Below are 20,511 nucleotides of genomic sequence, written 5' to 3'. Positions count from 1 at the left end.
TGAAAACTGCTGTTTACGAACGCTGTCCATCTAATCTGACTGATCTGGAGCTGTTTTGCAAAGAAGAATGGGCAAGAATTTCAGTCTCTAGATGTGCAAAGCTGGTAGAGACATACCCTAAAAGACTGGCAGCTATAATTGCAGCAAAAGGTCGTTCTAAAAAGTATTGACTCAGGGGGCTGAATAATTACGCACACCCCACTTTGCAGTTATTGATTTGTAAAAAATGTTTGGAATCATGTATGATTTTCGTTCCACTTCTCACGTGTACACCACTTTGTATTGGTCTTTCACATGGAATTCCAATAAAATTGATTCATGTTTGTGGCAGTAATGTGACAAAATGTGGAAAACTTTAAGGGAGCCGAATACTTTTGCAAGCAACTGTATATGAAGGCTCCATTGTTATTTCCTGTAGCATTGCCGTTTAAAGTCCTCATCTCCATGGCCCCTGAGGTGAATCTCATGTTTTATATATAGTTTGAAAACATCATCAATAGGTGTCTGAATAGAGCCAGAGCTGTACAGTACATACAGTGCTTTCTTTTCCAAGTGTCCTCCTGATTCTCTTAGGTGCTTTTATTCCACCAGTTAGATGAATTATAAACAAGCAGTGATAATGAAAGAGAGCTGCTAATGATTTACACAGTGAACTAGGGAGTAATTAGAAAGCAGCACCATTGGTCTCAGTAAAATACAGTAATAATGCAGGGGGCGGGGACTGTAGGATGACTGGGGAAGGCTTTTTGTGTTTAGAATAATAATATGCTATGTGAGCAGCAATACACTTTGTCCCAGGTATACCAAGCATGTGTGGGTGGCTGTTGTCGCCAGTGGGTGGTTTCTCTCACTGGTTGATTTAATATCTGTACATGGACCTGATTGCTACTGATGGGGAATGTCACAGCTACATTGATTTGTCTCTGTGGTGAAGCTTTCACAGAAGTTGCAATAAAATATATGACTGTAGGGTACATAAAGAGAGACAGGCAAAAATGGCTCAGGAAATTTGGGCACACCATACGCCATCATAGGCCGTAATGTAAATTACGGCTATAGTAGCGCTCAGACAGTAGTTTGGGCACCGTAAAAAGAAGAAGCCCAAATTGCTATAAAAACAACGTAATTCAGCCACCAGCAATAGCTAGAAACGAAATTACGTCTTAACCTTGAGTCCACGGTGGAACTTTTGGAGGGGGAGGATGAGCTGCTTTTCGTGCAGCGTTTTTAGAGTTTTTGCACTTCAATTCAAAGTATCACTGCAAAATCACTTTTCAAGGAGGAAGTATTGGAATATTGCTGTTCCATGTGGAAATTGTGCTGAATGCGGGAAAACTGTGCATTACCAAATCACCAACACTACCCAGAACCGGAAAAAAAATCGCTGTACCATAACTAGCATCAATTAAAAAGTGCTTCAAAAATGTCAGAAAACACCACAAAAATCGTTACGAAAAGCACTCAGCTTGTTCTGGTCTTTCTTGACAAGCTCTGAGCATAGTATGGTCCTGATTCCCAGAACTTCATTAGTGCCTGAGTTACGCAATTTAGTGGCTTACTTACTTGCCCAAATGCTTCTTACTGTTTTACTCACTTGCTTGAGCCAGGATTCGAACCAAAGGCTTACACCCTGTATCAAAGGCAGCAGCCTTACCAGTACACGCTATCCAGCTGTTGGCTCACGGGAAGCGGAAATTGATTTTAATTGTTTTTTTTCACAAAGTGTCATTTTCCGCTAACTTGTGACAAAAAAAAAATCTTCTATGAACTCACCATACTCCTAGCGGAATACCTTGGGGTGTCTTCTTTCTAAAATGGGGTCATTTGTGGGGTTCCTATACTGCCCTGGCATTTTAGGGGCCCTAAACCGTGAGGAGTAGTCTTGAAACCAAATGTCGCAAAATGACCTGTGAAATGCTAACGGTACTCATTGGACTTTGGGCCCCTTAGCGCACTTAGGGTGCAAAAAAGTGCCACACATGTGGTACCGCCGTACTCAGGAGAAGTAGTATAATGTGTTTTGTGGTGTATTTTTACACATACAGATGCTGGGCGGGAGAAATATTTCTGTAAATGACAATTGTTTGATTTTTTTTACACACAATTGTCCATTTACAGAGAGATTTCTCCCACCCAGCATGGATATGTGTAAAAATACACCCCAAAACACATTATACTACTTCTCCTGAGTACGGCAATACCACATGTGTGACACTTTTTTGCAGCCTAGGTGCGCTAAGAGGCCCAACGTCCTATTCACAGGTCATTTTGAGGCATTTGTTTTCTAGACTACTCCTCACGGTTTAGGGCCCCTAAAATGCAAGGCAGTATAGGAACCCCACAAGTGACCCCATTTTAGAAAGAAGACACCCCAAGGTATTCCGTTAAGGGTATGGTGAGTTCATAGAAGATTTTAATTTTTGTCACAAATTAGTGAAAAATGACACTTTGTGAAAAAAACAATAAAAATCAATTTCCGCTAACTTTTGACAAAAAATAAAATCTTCTATGAACTCGTCATACACCTAACAGAATACCTTGGGGTGTCTTTTTTCTAAAATGGGGTCACTTGTGGGGTTCCTATACTGTCCTGGCATTTTACGGGCCCAAAACCGTGAGTAGTCTGGAAACCAAATTTCTCAAAATGACTGTTCAGGGGTATAAGCATCTGCAAATTTTGATGACAGGTGGTCTATGAGGGGGCAAATTTTGTGGAACCGGTCATAAGCAGGGTGGCCTCTTAGATGACAGGTTGTATTGGGCCTGATCTGATGAATAGGAGTGCTAGGGGGGTGACAGGAGGTGATTGATGGGTGTCTCAGGGGGTGGTTAGAAGGGAAAATAGATGCAATCAATGCACTGGGGAGGTGATCGGAAGGGGGTCTGAGGGGGATCTGAGGGTTCGGCCGAGTGATCAGGAGCCCACACAGGGCAAATTAGGGCCCGTTCTGATGGGTATGTGTGCTAGGGGGTGACAGGTGGTGACAGGAGGTGATTGATGGGTGTCTCAAGGGGTAACAGTAAAAAAGGGCGCAGGAGGCTAGTGGACAAATTGGGCGCCGCCATTCACTCCTATAATAATTATCGTTTACTGGGCGCCGAACAGGAAAAAAGGGCGCCCGAGAATAATAACGTTTTCCAACGACGCCCGAAGATTTTTCATGTTTTATAACTGCTTGTGATGATTTACGTTTCTTATTTCAATAAAACATTATTTTAAATGTTATCCCTTACTGTTTGTAAAACATTATTATTCACGAAACAAAGCGATCAGTACGTAATGTAAATTGTAATATATTTTATCCCTTACTGTTTTTAAAACATTATTCTACACACAATACAGTGAGCACTAAGGAGGGTCTTAGGTTTAGGCACCAACAGGGGTGTCTTAGGTTTAGGCACCAACAGGGGTGTCTTAGGTTTAGGCACCAACAGGGGTGTCTTAGGTTTAGGCACCAACAGGGGTGTCTTAGGTTTAGGCACCAACAGGGGGGTCTTAGGTTTAGGCACCAACAGGGGGGTCTTAGGTTTAGGCACCAACAGGGGGTCTTAGGTTTAGGCACCAACAGGGGGGTCTTAGGTTTAGGCACCAACAGGGGGTCTTAGGTTTAGGCACCAACAGGGGGGTCTTAGGTTAAGGCACCAACAGGGGGGTCTTAGGTTTAGGCACCAACAGGGGGGTCTAGGGGTTAGGGGTAGGTACAGGGAGGGTTACTTAGGCACCAACAGGGGGGGTCTTAGGTTTAGGCATCAACAGGGGGGTCTAGGGGTTAGGGGTAGGTACAGGGAGGGTTACTTAGTAATTTTTTTTTTAAACGTTATTATACGTTTCACTATTTAAACGAAAGATTAACGTTTTTACAATTGCCGATTTAATGCACATTATTTAATGATTTATAACTTTATAAAACATTAATTTTAAACGAAATACAGTACAATACATTTTTAAACGTTATCCATGCTTATCGTTTAAAACCCCGCGCCCTTTTTTCCCAGCGCCCCTTTTTAACGTACGCGTCTCAAGGTGTGATTAGAGGGGGGAATAGATGCAAGCAATGCACTGGCGAGGTGATCAGGGCTGGGGTCTGAGGGCGTTCTGAGGGTGTGGGCTGGTGATTGGGTGCCCTAGGGGCAGATAGGGGTCTAATCTGATGGGTAACAGTGACAGGTGGTGATAGGGGGTGATTGATGGGTAATTAGTGGGTGTTTAGTATAGAGAACAGATGTAAACACTGCACTTGGGAGGTGATCTGATGTTGGATCTGCGGGCGATATATTGGTGTGGGTGGGTAATCAGATTGCCCAGCAAGGGGCAGGTTAGGGGCTGATTGATGGGTGGCAGTGACAGGGGGTGATTGATGGGTGGCAGTGACAGGGGGTGATTGATAGGTGATTGACAGGTGATCAGTGGGTTATTACAGGGAAGAACAGATAATGCACTGGCGAATTGATAAGGGGGCGGTCTGAGGGCAATCTGAGCGTGTGGGCGGGTGATTGGGTGTCCGCAAGGGGCAGATTAGGGTCTAATCTGATGGGTAACAGTGACAGGTGGTGATAGGGGGTGATTGATGGGTGATTGTTGGGTAATTAGTGGGTGTTTAGAGGAGAGAACAGATGTAAACACTGCACTTGGGAGGTGATCTGATGTCGGATCTGCGGGCGATCTATTGATGTGGGTGGGTGATCAGATTTCCCACAAGGGGCAGGTTAGGGGGTGATTGATGGGTGGCAGTGACAGGGGGTGATTGATGGGTGGCAGTGACAGGGGGTGATTGATAGGTGATTGACAGGTGATCAGTGGGTTATTACAGGGAAGAACAGATGTAAATAATGCACTGGCGAATTGATAAGGGGGGGTCTGAGGGCAATCTGAGCGTGTGGGTGGGTGATTGGGTGCCCGCAAGGGGCAGATTAGGGTCTAATCTGATGGGTAACAGTGACAGGTGGTGATAGGGGGTGATTGATGGGTAATTAGTGGGTGTTTAGAGGAGAGAACAGATGTAAACACTGCACTTGGGAGATGATCTGATGTCGGGTCTGCGGGCGATCTATTGGTGTGGGTGGGTGATCAGATTGCCCGCAAGGGGCAGGTTAGGGGCTGATTGATGGGTTGCAGTGACAGGGGGTGATTGATGGGTGGCTATAGACTTTATGATACATACACTACATTACACAACCCTAAAACAGATTATATCCAATTCCTCGTTATTCTATAAATGCGGAAATACAACATGCAGACCAGCACGTTTCATGTCTGTCCCTTTTTGTCAAGTGCTCACTAGACAAAAGGCGACAGGCCCGCAACATTGTCCTAGTCTTTATGTTGTATCTCTGCATTTATGGATTAAAGAGGAATTGGATGTAAACGGTTTTGGGGTCGAGTCCTATATGGGAGAATTTGCAATGCTGTGGATTGTTGTATGGGAGGATTGATGGACCTCTCACCCTATTTGGACTCCCCGTGCTCTACAAGTACTCATCCCTGAGGCTGGTGGACTTTGTACTGACACATACACTATGTGATACACCAATAGACATGTGATTATGGGAGGGATTAGAATGTGAGCTCCTCTGAGGGACAGCTAAGTGAGAAGACAATTTACTCTGTACAGCGCTGCAGAAGATGTCAGCACTATATAAATGCTAAATAATAATAATTGAGCGAGCACAGAGCTATGAGTAATCACAGGAAATAACAGCATGACTGGGCATGTGATTGCTTTATTTCGGTACTATAATACATTTTGATGGCTTTTCAAGGACATAAGAAAATAAAGAATGAATTCAAACAAAATGTTCTGAAGATTAGAAATAGTGGACAGTGATGGCCATTATATCAGCAATGACTCACTCCACCTGTCAGCTGAAATGGACATTCAGAACAAAGTTATTACGTTACATGATGTGCTTTTTGGGAGAACATATGTGGGACAATGAGGATAAACTCTTACACATTATATTCAGTAAGGTAAAGGATGTGAGTGGTGATCTTACTGACATAAGACAAGTGAGTGGTTATAAAACTACTGGGCTTTGTGACTGACTAAAAGAACAACTCGGGCCCTCTCTTTCCTGCCATGCTTCTGGTGTAGCGATGGAGATCAGTCACCCATTTTTATTAATGAGTAGGGATGATCAATGAGATGCAAATTTGCATTCAAATTTCATGTAAATTATATGCAATTTGAAATTGGACCAATCAAAATAACTTCCTATCAATTTTGATCGGACCAAGTTCAAGCTGCATTACATTTACATGAAATATGAACAAAAGGAGAAATTGTTGCATCCCATTGATCATGCCTAGTAACAAGGCCTATTGTTTGTGACAGAATGCACCTCCAAAATGTACTGTTTCGTTTGGAGATGTGGAATTTTAAGGACGGGAGGCCCCTGTCTTGTTGAGTATGGCATACGGCTCTTCGGCAGCATATAGCTCTTACTTAGAACTCTTGTCTACTCTTCTGAAACAAAACATGAATTCCGTCAAGTATAGATGAAAAGAGATGGGCACAGCTGCTAAAACACCCTTTATTTGTGGGCTGGGTAGACACATACAAGTTACAGCAGTGGGGGGATAGCGAAGTCTGACAGCTGTTTCGCATGGACTAGCCCTGCTTCATCAGAGACCGAAAACATGATTTCCAATAGAACTCTACAAAGGCCGTTCCGTATCTTGCACTCTACAGATCTCAGATGGAATATGCATCAGGGATCAAGACCGCTGTCGCAAAAAAGAAGTGTTGCCACAAAACTGGTACCAGTAGGATTAAGACGGTATTAGACAGAAGTATATACTGTATAGTAGTTGGGACAGTAGAGATTGTATAAAAAGAAGATATTTCATGATCAGATTTCACCAAGCATGATCAGTAACAGAATGGTATTTGCCACATAACAGTTCGCATTCCGGTTCCATGGGCACCACTTCCCCTCTACTTCTTAGCCTTGCCCTGGGCAGCCACTGCCTCCATAGCCTTCCTCACAGTCTCCTCGTCTCCCAAGAAGGTCATGGGCTTGATAGGCTTCAGGTTGTCATCCAACTCGTAGACAATGGGGATCCCAGTGGGGAGGTTTAACTCCATGATGGCAGCATCAGACATCTCTGTAAAGAGAACAGGGTGAGATTTAAATGCAAGGTTATTAGGAGATGAAGGAGGTTAGGTTATTTTTGCATAGGTTCAGGGTGTGGGGGGAGTGTTTGAGAATAGTCTTTAGAGGAACATGTTTAGTAAAAGGCACAGCTGACACAGTTGTCGAGCTTTCACTTCTGTGTAACACTCAAAACAAGGTTTTTCTGCTCTCTTTAGCAAACAAACACAATACTTGAATAGGCTTATTGTGGCAAGCAAAACAACAGTGATAATGTGAACATTGCAGAAATCCGCAGCAGTAAATTACAAAAGTCAGAACGAGGATAAAAGAATAAATTCTGTTTCCTTGTCATTGTTTATTGCTGTAAGCACATTATGCTTTCCTTTGTCCAAGTCTGATGTGAACTTGTTATAGGTGCAAACATACTGAAGCACTCAACTGTTCTAGAGTATAACTGGAAAATAAGGGGAAAAAATAACAATAAAGTCAGTATGTGTACAGACTCTACTTTTCACCTCCCAGGAGTGTTGAAAGCTGTCAGGATAGACCAGAAGCAATGTCACTGTCTCTTTTGTCACTGTCTCTTTTGTCACTGTCTCTTTTGTCACTGTCTCTTCTGTCACTGTCTCTTCTGTCACTGTCTCTTCTGTCACTGTCGCTGTCTCTCCTATCGCGGTCTCTCCTGTCACTGCCTCTCCTATCACTGGCTCTTCTGTCGCTGTCTCTCCTGTCGCTGTCTCTCCTGTCGCTTTCTCTTCTGTCCCTGTCTCTTCTGTCACTGTCTCTTCTGTTATTGCCTCTCCTGTCCCTCTCTCTCCTGTCACTGCCTCTTCTGTCGTCTTTCCAGTCACTGTCTCTTATGTCCCTGTTTCTCCTGTCACTGTCTCTCCAGTCACTGTCTCTTCTGTCACTGGCTCTCCTGTTACTGTCTCTCCAGTCACTGTCTCTTCTGTCACTGGCTCTCCTATTACTGTCTCTCCAGTCACTGTCTCTTCTCTCACTGGCTCTCCTGTTACTGTCTCTCCAGTCACTGTCTCTTCTGTCACTGTCTCTTCTGTCCCTGTTTCTCCTGTCACTGTCTCTCCTGTCACTGCCTCTCCTGTCGCTGTCCCTTCTGTCACTTTCTGTTCTGTCCCTGTTTCTCCTGTCGCTGTCTCTCCTGTCGCTGTCTCTCCTGTCGCTGTCTCTTCTGTCACTTTCTCTTCTGTCCCTGTCTCCTCTGTCACTGTCTTTTCTGTCACTGCCTCTTCTGTCACTGTCTCTCCTGTCACTCTTCTGTCTCTTTGTGGGATTACAGCATTCTTGGAGCAATTGACCAAAGAGGAGTCACATGTAAATCTCTTTTCTGGCTGACCACCCTTAAAAGTGTACCAGAGGTGTTACACTATCGCTAATTTATATTTACCTGGGGCTTCCTCGACTTCCTCTTATGGGACTGGAGGAAGGCCCAGGTAAGTATAAATTAGCGATAGTGATCCATCTCTGACATGCCTCTTTGTCCTGTCAATACCGCTCTCTTACCCCCTCTGCTCTGCGCTGCACATAACCTACTGACAGCAGCTTGTCAGCAGCCTAAGAGGGGAAGAAGCTGTGCAGGTAAAGCACTCCTGCAAAATGCCGCCGGCGTTAACGCCCCTTCCCCGTCTCTCCCCACCCCTTCACCACTTCCTCTTTGTGCTCTCGGATGAGAAGCACAGAGCTGAGTGTGCAACGTCGGGACTCAGCAAAGTAGTTCAACAAAAATCTGATAATTGGTTGTACTGGTCATGCCGCTAGTTTTATGCTCCTCAATGTAGTATAGTGCTATGCAGTCATTGAGGTCCTACTAATTCTCCTCCTGCTCTTACCACTCTATCCAATAACACTTTTAATGAATAAACTCTCTGAAACCAATTAGATGTTTATTAATCAAGCTTGCAGAAGTCAGGAGGTCACTGGCAGATTAGATCACTGCATATAGAAGTTGCATACTCTACCCTTAACAAAAATATATACAACTTCTCTAATTTTCATCAATTGCGGAAATACAACATATGTTGTATCTCTGCAATTGATGAAATAAAGAAAAGTTGGATATATAAAATTAGGCAGAGGCATAAATTTGTCATTATATTGATTCCAAAACCTTTAGAACTAATTATTGGAACTCAAATTGGCTTGGTAAGCTCAGTGACCCCTGACCTACATGGACAGGTGAATCCAATTATGAGAAAGAGTATTTAAGGGGGTCAGTTGTAAGTTTCCTTCCTCTTTTAATTTTCTCTGAAGAGTAGCATCATGGGATTCTCAAAACAACTCTCAAATGCCCTGAAGACAAAGATTGTTCATCATCATGGTTTAGGGAAAGGATACAGAAAGCTGTCTCAGAGATTTCAGCTGTCTGTTTCCACAGTTAGGAACATATTGAGGAAATGGAGGACCCCAGGCTCAGTTTAAGTTAAGGCTCAAAGTGGCAGACCAAGAAAAATCTCAGATAGAGAGAAGCAACGAATGTTGAGAGTCAACCCACAGACCAGCACCAAAGACCTACAACATCATCTTGCTGCAGATGGAGTCACTGTGCATTGTTCAACCATTCAGCGCACTTTATACAAGGAGTTTTTGTATGCGAGAGTGATGCAGAGAAAGCCCACAGCACAAACAGAGCCACTTGAGGTATGCTAAAGCACATTTGGACAAGCCAGCTTCATTGTGGAATAAGGTGCTGTTCTTTGGGCATAACAAGGGGCGTTATGCATTGAGGAAAAAGAACACAGCATTCCAAGAAAAGCACCTGCTACCTACAGTAAAATATGGTGGTGGTTCCATCATACTGTGGGACTGTGTGGCCAGTGCAGAGACTGGGAATCTTGTCAAAGTTGAGGGACGCATGGATTCCACTCAGTATCAGCAGATTCTGGAGACCAATGTCCAGGAATCAATGACAAACTGAAGCTGTGCCGGGGCTGGATCTTTCAACAAGACAATGACCCTAAACACTGCTCAAAATCCATATAGGCATTCATGCAGAGGAACAAGTACAACATTCTGGCATGGCCATCTCAGTCCCCAGACCTGAATATAATTGATAATCTGTGGAGTGAGTTAAAGAGAGCTGTCCATGTTCGGAAGCCATCAAACCTGAATGAACTAGAGATGTTTTGTAAAGAGGAATGGTCCAAAATACTTTCAACCAGAATCCAGACTCTCAATGGAACCTACAGAGACTAAGATGGCGCCGGACTCGGATGCCACGGCCACAGGGCTCCGGCCTTTTTTGCATCTTTAGATGTAATTTCTCCACTCCACTCACCTCTGAACTCTATTTCTTGCTGAGGCGGAGGACATGGGAACTGCTGGTCTTTCTTTGCACCAGCCACGGACTGCCGTCTGCAGATCGGAGAGGGATCAGCTGTTCGGGGCCATGTGCTGTGCGCAAGCATGGAGAGGCAGCATGGAGATAAGCTGATCCAGACCATCAGCGTCTCAATCTGTGCCGATCCCACCACGGCACTGCAGCCATCCAGGACGGCTCCCAGCGGAGAAGCCTCCTCCGTGTTGGTAGAAGCTGCGAATTGTCACACGGAGTCCACAGCCGGTTCCTGCCGCCGCACGGAGGAGTCCACAGCCGGTTTCCTGCCGCCGCTCACAGGGACCTGTAGCCGCCGCTGCGAGGAGGGAACTCTCAGCTGTTCCCCCACCGCTCACAGCCTGTAGGAGCTGCCAGAGAAACCAGGACGCCGTACAGAGGAAGTCACAGCTGGTCCTCCGCTGCTGCTCCCAGCCTCTCATCCACCAAGGCTGGAGGATCCTTTTGCTCTGCGGCCATCAGGGAACCTTTCGGGGGCCCTCTGCTGCCGCGGCTTGTTGGGGTATGCACACCACTGTTCTTCTTGCCCCCCTGTCCTGCCTTCTCACAGCCTGTTACACACAGCAGCCCTTGATCCCCATGTACAGGCCTAACCACCACTGCTCCCTCCTGGGCCTACCACGTGGAAGAGACCCTCAGGCTGAGCTCCAGAGAGGATCTCCACCAGCTGCAGCCTCCACCTCTGCCGAGGCTCCTGCACCACCACCCAGCCCTGAAGCTGAGCTGCCCACCTTGCTACATCGGGGAATCGGACCACAGGGGTGGACATTTTTCGGACTGATTATCGGACCCAGTGGTGGGTTTAATATGCTGCCCTTAAGGACTCTGCCTCTGACTCTCTCCTCTTGCCTTGGCTCTTTCTCCTCTTTCCTCAGTCTCTCTTATCTATCCCTTCACTCTTTCTCTCTTGTCTCTATCCACTCTTCTCCAGGACACACTGCGGGGCATCTGGAAACTGCTGTGGAGCGAGTGAGCGCCGTCGGTAGACGTGGCTGCTCCCCTCACACAGCACTCCAGACCCCCCCTCACGCGTCCTTCACTATAGCTATGTGCTGTTTGTATATATAGGTATACGCTTACTTTGTACTACTGTACCTGACTGTATGTGTTGGATTGCATGTATGTGTTTGTACCATCTCCGACCCTGTATGTGCCAAAAATAATTCCGGGTACAACCCCACGTTGTACTTGGCGAAATAAATATGATTCTGATTCTGATTCTGAGGAAGTGTTTAGAGGCTGTAATTTCTGCAAAGGGAGGATCTACTAAATATTGATTTAATTTTTTTATTTATGCACCTGCCTAATTTTGTTTAAACAATTATTGCACACTTTCTGTAAATCCAATAAACTTCATTTCACTTCTCAAATATCACTGTGTGTGTCTCCTATATGACATATTTAACTGACATTTTTTATCGCAACAACCAACGATTTATACAGGAAAATTATGATGATTAACAAGGTTGCCTAAACTTTCGCATCCCACTGTATCCATTACCCCTCCTGGCGGTCTATTAAAAACCTCCAGGGGGCAGCGCAGCAGTTTTTTTTTTATTTTTTAAATCATGTAGCGAGCCTACTGGCGAATCGGCGCGGAGCGCCAGCGATCGGTGTGCACACGCAGCTAGCAAATTGCTAGCTGCGTGTAGCAATAAAAAAAAAATATGCAAATCGGCCCAGCAGGGCCTGAGAAATCCTCCTGCGCGGCTTACCCCGAACCACGTTCGGGGTTACCGCCAGGAGGGTTAAGTTGCTTGGACTTTGGTTTGAGAGTCTTAATGGACCTCTTATCCCACTAGGACTCCCTATTACTATTTGTATATCCCATTAGGCTGGTGGCCTCCTCCCTCATTTGCTGATTAGGTCGCTGGCAGATTTCATCAATGTGATTGAATCTGCAAAAAAATATTGACCTACCTATTTTCACCTTTACATAAGTGCCATAATTCAGTAAATGCACGTGAAACGCTTAGAAGAGTCCTACATGACTGTAACTATTCAGTGTCCTGTAGCAGCATAGCTACAGCAAGCCACAGTGCGTCACTATAACCAGACAGACCCAGGCAAGCAGTGTAGATATTTATATACCGCTGAACTTCTAGAATTGGTGTGACTTAAGAATAGTAACAGGGTGACCTTCAGTATTGGCTGGGGGGTGGGAAGGGAAGGGGGGTGTCTGCGTGAAGGTCAAATCAAGGTGTTATAAGTATGAGAAATAGGTAGAGTGTAACTTAGGAGGTACAATAAAGCACTACATATAACTATGTGTATGACTAAAGTGTTCTTAAGTTAAGTGTATAGATAGAAACAAATGTCCTGTTAAAATGGCTAAGAATAGCATATAATGAGAGAAAATCACAGGATTCAGTACAAATGAATTGAGTACCTTTTTATCTTGGAACAGTTAAGCTATGCATTAGCGATTTGCCCAAAATTAGGCCCATAGTTCTATAGCTACAGTGTGTATGTATGAGGTGAGCATGCAGCAGCTAAGATGCGTGAGGGCCCATTCACACTTGAGCAGGAAACGCACGATTCCCGCTAATCCCTAAAGCGGTAGCGCTTTTTAAGAACGCTAGTGCTATTCTATCCCGTGGCAGTGTTCTCACTGCCACGATTTGCAACAATCGCGGTGTTTCGCGATTATCGCTAATCGCAAACGCGTTACCTGCACCTTTTTTCCGGCGACTTTGGAGCGATCTGCATTAGCATATATAGAACCGCTTATTGCGATCACTCCAAAAATGCGAATTTGTCCAGTGATTTTTCTCCAAAAGAGGGACAGTTGGCAGCTATGATACCAACACAGCATGGGATTATTGGTTCCCATACAAGCTGTACTTTTTTGCTAGCAGTATTTAATCGCTCATTTTAGTGCAGTATTTATTCTGGTAGGAAATGTTAGCGGAAATAGCTATGCTCTGCTTTCTGTATAGACAGAGGTGAAGAGGTGATGCTCTTCCCTGTAAAACAACAGCAATTAAACATACAGAGTGGATGGTAATCTTTGTGAGTTCACCATTAGAAGGTTTTCTGCAGCTATTTAGTGGCTTGTGTGACATGTCTTAGATCAAAGCTTTCCATAAAGTATTTGTTTTTTTCAGCTGTTTTTAATGCTCGCACCTCGTTTGCAGCTGTCAGGGCAAAATCAACCAGCAATTCAGTGTCCCAGCAAAGAGGAAGACTGAAACAAAACATAATAAGCTGGGTATTCTGTCTGTTTGGTATGGTTTGTTGTTCAGTCGCTATTCATTTATGTCCGACTCTTTGTGAAATTGCGACCCCATGGACCGCATTGGTTTGGATTAGCAACATTCATATCTACTGTATGTCCAGTCTAATAGTTTACTGCTGAAAGGTGAAATGTGAAGATTGAAACTATTTCTGGAATGGCCGCAAAGGCCTGGGCTTGGGGCGGCTGCTGTCCAAAGGGGAGCCCGGAGATGGAAGAGGGTGATGCTGCATATGAAAGAGGAAGCTGCAATAGAAATATTCTGCAAAAAGGGAGCAACAGATCGAAAAAGAGCTGTTACCCAAAGAAGCTGTACATGAAAAAGAGGGTTTTTTTTTACACAGAAACAGAGAACGGCTTTACAGAAGGGGGCTGCACAATGAAGGGGGGCACAGAAACGTTGGTTAAGGGGGGATATAATTCTAGCCTCGGTACTGATAGCACAGTTGGTATGGATACTCTTTATATACAGTATGCTATATTTGGCACTAATATGCATGCAGTCGCAGTCTTTGAGAAAAGTTGACATCCACAGCTATTTAATGGAATATTATATTAGGGAGCAGAAAATATGGGATTCATTATGCACACCTATTAACGTCAGCGTGCACAGCTGTCTTCATTTGGTGACTTTTCAGAGATCCATGAAACACAAGTTTTATCTCCATAGCGTTCTGCTCTATAGAGATTTGTACTGAGTTTGCTTGTGTTCAAGGTCCATCTGCTGCGTGTTTTTGGTGAATATCTCCATCATTAGATTGTACGCCTTTGGGCAGGGTCCTCCTCCTTTTGTGTCCTACCTGATCATGCACCTCCATTACTGTGAACCCATGCTATGCATCTGAGTGACCCTAACTTGCCTAATCTCCATGTTCCCATCCAGTGACTGATGGTCTGGTCTGGTCTGATCTGGTCTTTCTTGCATTCCTGTATTGTCATTTTGCTGTACATCACCCCTAAATATTGTCTGTAACCTAAACTAATGTCCAGCGCTGCGTAATATGTTGGCGCTTTATAAGTACAATAAATAAGTAAATAATAAATAAACAAATCATTGCACAGCGTCAGTGAGACTCTGCCTGGTATCATCTCATACAACTCCAGCTTTTTCAATATCTGGCAGCAAGATCTTACAGCATTTACCTAAAAGTTAACTTTATTTTTTGGATAATATGAGGATGCTATGAAAGCGGGACATCCACAGTCATGCATGCTGAGTACACAACTAGCCAGTTAACCTGCCTGTCTGAGATACTTACAGTATGTGCCTTATAAACCACCTTTCCATTGTTTTGGGTGTAGATGTTTAATTTTTTTGGGGCCTATGTGGTGCCAAAACTTCTGCAGCGCCTGATATTTGTTGTCTTCTGGGGTAGGCATCGTAAGGGTGTTGGGGGTCAGTTAGGGATAGGCATTGGTAAGGGGAGGGCAGTTAGTGTTTGGCATCGGTGGGGGGTCAGTTAGGGTTAGGCACTGATGGGGGTCAGTTAGGGATTGATATTGGTGAGTGCAGGGCAGTTAGGGTTTGGCATTGGTGGAGGGGGGGTCTGTTAGGGTTAGGCACTGATGGGGAGGTCAGTTAGGGTTCGGTATTGGTGGGTGAGGTTTGTTACGGTTAGGCCTCAGGGGAAGGGGGTTGGTTAGGGGTTGGCATCTGGGGGGGGGGGGGGGGGGTTTGTTACGGTTAGGTACCGGTGGGGGACATGGTTACGATTAGCATTGGTGGGAGGTGTTGGTTAGGGTTCGACATATGTAGAGAAGGTAGGTTAGGATTAGGCAATTAGGCATTGGTGGGAGGGTGTTGGTTAGGTTTCGGCATCTGTGGGGAGTTCAATTAGGGTTAGGTATTGATGGGGGAGGTCGGTTATGATTAGCATAGGTGTTACGAGGTTGATTAGGTTTCGGCATCTGTGGGGGAGGACGGTTACGGTTAGGCATCGGTGGGAGAGGGCCGGTTTAGATTTGGCATTTGGGAGGGGGGTCGGTTAGGGTTAGGTCGGTTATGGTTAACATCAGTGGGAGGGGGATGGTTAGGGTTCAGCATCTGTGTCGGTTGCAGTTAGGCATCGTGGGGGTGGGGGGGGGATCGTTAGGGTTAGGCATAGGGAGGACTCATGTGAGAATAGAGTTAGGATTAGCAATAGTAAAATGTTCCATTCTTACTATCGGTATTATCACTGAACAATCGTAGAATATCAGTAATTTTACCGATATTCTACTAACAGCTATTTCTGGTGCTCAAATTTCTGTGGTGCCCATTTTTCATCTACGCAAAATGTCTAATGGAATCAAGTCCACAGAAGAATCTCTGTAGCTACCATTATAGCGGACACAATAGTAAGCAGATTTCCACACAATGTATTTCTGCAGAGAAATCCTGAGCCCTGCAATATGCCACAGTGAGGATGTTTCCCACCAGCAATATGCATCACACAGTTTGGGGAACGCTAATGTAGGTAACAGATGTGCAGGCAATCTGACCACTTCTATTTTTGCTGTAGACTTGTACATAAAACAAATGTCTTGGACTACAGAGAGGAAAGGTGCTACTATTGTGTTGGTGGGAGGATGTTTGATGATCATCTGGAGAGACTTTTCTGAAACCATCCCTTTGAGGATGCCAATCTGTTGCCCCTTTACATAAAGTCACTGACTGCTTCAGCTACAGATGATCACATCATGTTTATAAGTATCTTTGGAGTTTACTGCCATTCAAGCTTAGACCTTATATATTGCGTATGTTTTCAAAACTGGTATATAGCGCCAACATATTCTGCAGCTGTTTAACTAGATCAAGAATTATAGAAATCACTACATCCATAATTATAGAAATTGCACTAGAGGAAATGTAAAAGAACAGTAGAGGCAATTCTATGTAGCAGGATGGGAACAGGCAGGAAGTCTAATTCAACAGGAAGTTAGAAAATGTCCGTAAAGGAAACCTGTACTGAAAGAAACGGAATATCACACTACTGCCACCTTGCTCATTTCCTGGCTAATATGCTCCTCATTTGTCCTTAGCAGCACTGACCTGCATCAAGCATAGAGCCATCTAAGTCACAGAAATCTGAATTGTCATGGCAGTCAGGCAAACAGCATTTTAAGAAGGTCAATAATAGCAGGCTCCATATTTCTTTCAGTATGTGTTTCCTTGAACTCTAACCTTCATGGCATTACAAAAGTAGCAACACCGAGTGGGAAATGTCACTGTAAGGTCAATCAGAAAAGGTCAGAGTATCTGAGCCACCTGCTCAGAGAAGGGAGGCAAGCATGGTCCACCCCAGCTAGAGATCTAAAACGGGCATTGGAAGGTGCTCACAGCTCAACAATGTGCACTCATTTTATATGACCTTCAAAGCAGAAAGTCCTCAACCTATTCCATGTAAATCAGAGTCTTTCTTCTTCTTCTTTGTTCATTCTCATACAGTGGTGTGAAAAACTATTTGCCCCCTTCCTGATTTCTTATTCTTTTGCATGTTTGTCACACTTAAATGTTTCTGCTCATCAAAAACCGTTAACTATTAGTCAAAGATAACATAATTGAACACAAAATGCAGTTTTAAATGATGGTTTTTATTATTTAGTGAGAAAAAACTCAAAATCTACATGGCCCTGTGTGAAAAGTAATTGCCCCCCTTATTAAAAAATAACTTAACTGTGGTTTATCACACCTGAGTTCAATTTCTGTAGTCACCCCCAGGCCTGATTACTAGCACACCTGTTTCAATCAAGAAATCACTTAAATGGGAGCTATCTGACACAGAGAAGTAGTCCAAAAGCACCTCAAAAGCTAGATATCATGCCAAGATCCAAAGAAATTCAGGAACAAATGAGAACAAAAGTACTGTAATTGAGATCTATCAGTCTGGTAAAGGTTATAAAGCCATTTCTAAAGCTTTTGGACTCCAGCGAACCACAGTGGGAGCAATTATCCACAAATGGCAAAAACATAGAACAGTGATGAACCTTCCCAGGAGTGGCCGGCCGACCAAAATTACCCCAAGAGCGCAGAGAAAACTCATCCGAGAGGCCACAAAAGACCCCAGGTCCCAGGACAACATCTAAAGAACTGCAAGCCTTACTTGCCTCAATTAAGGTCAGTGTTCACGACTCCACCATAAGAAAGAGACTGGGCAAAAACGGCCTGCATGGCAGATATCCAAGGTGCAAACCACTTTTAAGCAAAAAGAACATTAAGGCTTGTCTCAATTTTGCTAAAAAACATTTCAATGATTGCCAAGACTTTTGGGAAAATACCTTGTGGAGTGACGAGACAAAAGATGAACTTTTTGCAAGGTGCGTGCCCCGTTACATCTGGCGTAGAAGTAACACAGCATTTTAGCAAAAGAACATCATACCAACAGTAAAATATGGTGGTAGTAGTGTGATGGTCTGGGGTTGTTTTGCTGCTTCAGGACCTGGAAGGCTTGCTGTGATAGATGGAACCATGAATTCTACTGTCTTCCAAAAAATCCTGAAGGAGAATGTCCGGCCATCTGTTCGTCAACTCAAGCTGAAGCGATCTTGGGTGCTGCAGCAGGACAATGACCCAAAACACACCAGCAAATACACCTCTGAATGGCTGAAGAAAAACAAAATGAAGACTTTGAAGTGGCCTAGTCAAAGTCCTGACCTGAATCCTATTGAGATGTTGTGGCATGACCTTAAAAAGGCGGTTCATGCTAGAAAAGCCTCAAATAAAGCTGAATTACAACAATTCTGGAAAGATGAGTGGGCCAAAATTCCTTCAGAGCGCTGTAAAAGACTCGTTGCAAGTTATCGCAAATGCTTGATTGCAGTTATTGCTGCTAAGGGTGGCCACTAACTGTCCAATTAGTAGCGAAAAATCGTCCGAGCGATCAGAAATTCTGATCGGACGAAAAATCGTTCACTACACCATCAACTAACCAATCTTTGCTTCCTATCTATCACGTCCACCAAGAAAATCCAAATTTTCGTTCGACGAAAATTAATTCGGGCGCCATTTTTTGACTCGTTCATAATCGATTGTGTCCACCAATGGAGATTATTTACAACCAATCCGATCAGAATTTCTGATCGCTCAAACGATTTTTCGCTAGAAATTAGACCGTTAGTGGCCAGGGTGGCCCAACGAGTTATTAGGTTCGGGGGGCAATTACTTTTTCACACAGAGCCATGTAGGTTTTGAGTTTTTTTTCTCACTAAATAATAAAAACCATCATTTAAAACTGCATTTTGTGTTCAATTATGTTATCTTTAACTAATCGTTAACGGTTTTTGATGAGCAGAAACATTTAAGTGTGACAAACATGCAAAACAATAAGAAATCAGGAAGGGGGCAAATAGTTTTTCACACCACTGTATGTGGATCTTGCTAGTTGGGCTGTATGATGAATATGTTCCTGCTCCTACTGTGTTCATTTGCAACAGTCATTTCACCTATCTTAGCAATTTATAGTGTACTAATAGTGAAGATATCTTTTGATAGTGGAATTTGTAGCACTACTATTGCTTAGTGTACAGCAGAATATAGTTTTTCAAGAAACTCCAATTTTTTACAAGATGGTATTTTATATTCCAGTCTTTCGAGTTTTGCTCCTGTGGCCACCTGTGTGTTCTACAGTGTGGTTTGTGACCAAACTGTGTGTTCTACAGTGTGGTTTGCGGCTTGACACAGTCATCATTAAAGGATACCCGAGGTGACATGTGACATAAGATAGACGCGTGTGTACAGTGCCAAGCACACAAATAACTATGTTGTGTTCCTTTTCTTCTTTGTGCCTGAAAGAATTTAACATCAGCTATGCAAATGTCAGTTTCTCTCCTGTTCAGACGTGGTCGGACTATAGCATAATCATCACTGATAAGGAATCACAGCCATAAAACACTTGACCGGCAGAGACTAGAGTGGAGATAAAAATGGTCAATAGTTTATATCTGTTACGGCCAGAACCTGAAGTCTGGCCCCTTCGGGTTCTGGCTGGACAAAGCTAGAAATGGCCGACTGAAGCAGCCAGTGTGCGAAATGGCGAGTTTTTGCGGACTTTGGCCGGACAGAACGCATTATGGCTAGATGTGGCAGGCCAAGTCCCTAAATGCCGTTCCCTGTCGCAAATTACCTCTGCCCCGCTCTGCTGCAAGGACCAGGGGTTCCTTTCATGCTGCCGGCTGCAACTGCTTTCTGTGTTTCCTGTATGAACCTGGGGCTGGCTTGTATGCTGCCGGCTGCTGCTGATTCCCCCGCAGCCTTCTGTCTTACGCCTTCTGTCTTCTCCCCATCTTCTCCCCAACGCTTTCTGTCATCTCTGCATCTTCTCCCCTCCGCCTTGCTTCTCCGCCTTCTGTATTCTCTCCATCTTCTCTTCCCAAGCAGTGCACCGCTCCTGGCCCCCTGATTTAGGTTATGCTATTGTATATCTTTCAGAGCAGAGAGGACGTTTCTGCGGATTTATTGCAGGATTTGTATCAGCTGTAACAAAGAAATGTTTTTTTTTAAAGGACTTACGAGTCCAAATTTAAAAAAAAAAAAGTTAAGTACCTGAATGAAATTTGAATGCACAGAGGATGCCATCCGCGCCCTCCGTGAAGTTCCGCCGGGTCCCCGCACTTCAATTGGGATGTTCTGGAACTTGTACACAGTGTTGCTCGGATACCTCATTATCCTATTCGAGTTTGGTCGAATTCGGATAGTAAACTATCCGAATTCACTCGAAGTTCAATATTCGAGTTAATCGAATATCTGATTCGACCTCGGATATCCGACGTCACTATCCGATTCTGTATTCGAGTAAAATATTCGAGCTGGCCTTAAATAGCTTTTAAAACTTGTATTGGAGGTCAATGATGCATG

General features: G+C 44.2%; 1 protein-coding gene and 1 long non-coding RNA gene across 6 annotated transcripts in view; one reads left to right on the top strand and one right to left on the bottom strand.

The window, feature by feature from the left end:
- The window catches only part of LOC137562945 (uncharacterized), a 197,026-nt gene that overhangs the window by 94,536 nt on the left and 81,979 nt on the right, over window positions 1–20,511 (top strand). The gene's annotated exons all lie outside the window — the stretch shown is intronic.
- Window positions 5,702–20,511, bottom strand: part of PGAM2 (phosphoglycerate mutase 2) — a 33,275-nt gene continuing 18,465 nt past the window's right edge. Inside the window, exon 3 of the mRNA XM_068274774.1 lies at window positions 5,702–7,105. Within this exon, the coding sequence (XP_068130875.1) occupies window positions 6,936–7,105 (170 nt within the window). The 3' untranslated portion in view covers window positions 5,702–6,935. The remainder of the gene's footprint in view (window positions 7,106–20,511) is intronic.

The sequence above is a fragment of the Hyperolius riggenbachi genome, chromosome 3, assembly GCF_040937935.1.
Source record: "Hyperolius riggenbachi isolate aHypRig1 chromosome 3, aHypRig1.pri, whole genome shotgun sequence".
Classification (NCBI taxonomy): domain Eukaryota; kingdom Metazoa; phylum Chordata; class Amphibia; order Anura; family Hyperoliidae; genus Hyperolius; species Hyperolius riggenbachi.
Note: the sequence above shows the minus strand (reverse complement) of the source record. Positions and strands in the feature narration are given on the sequence as shown.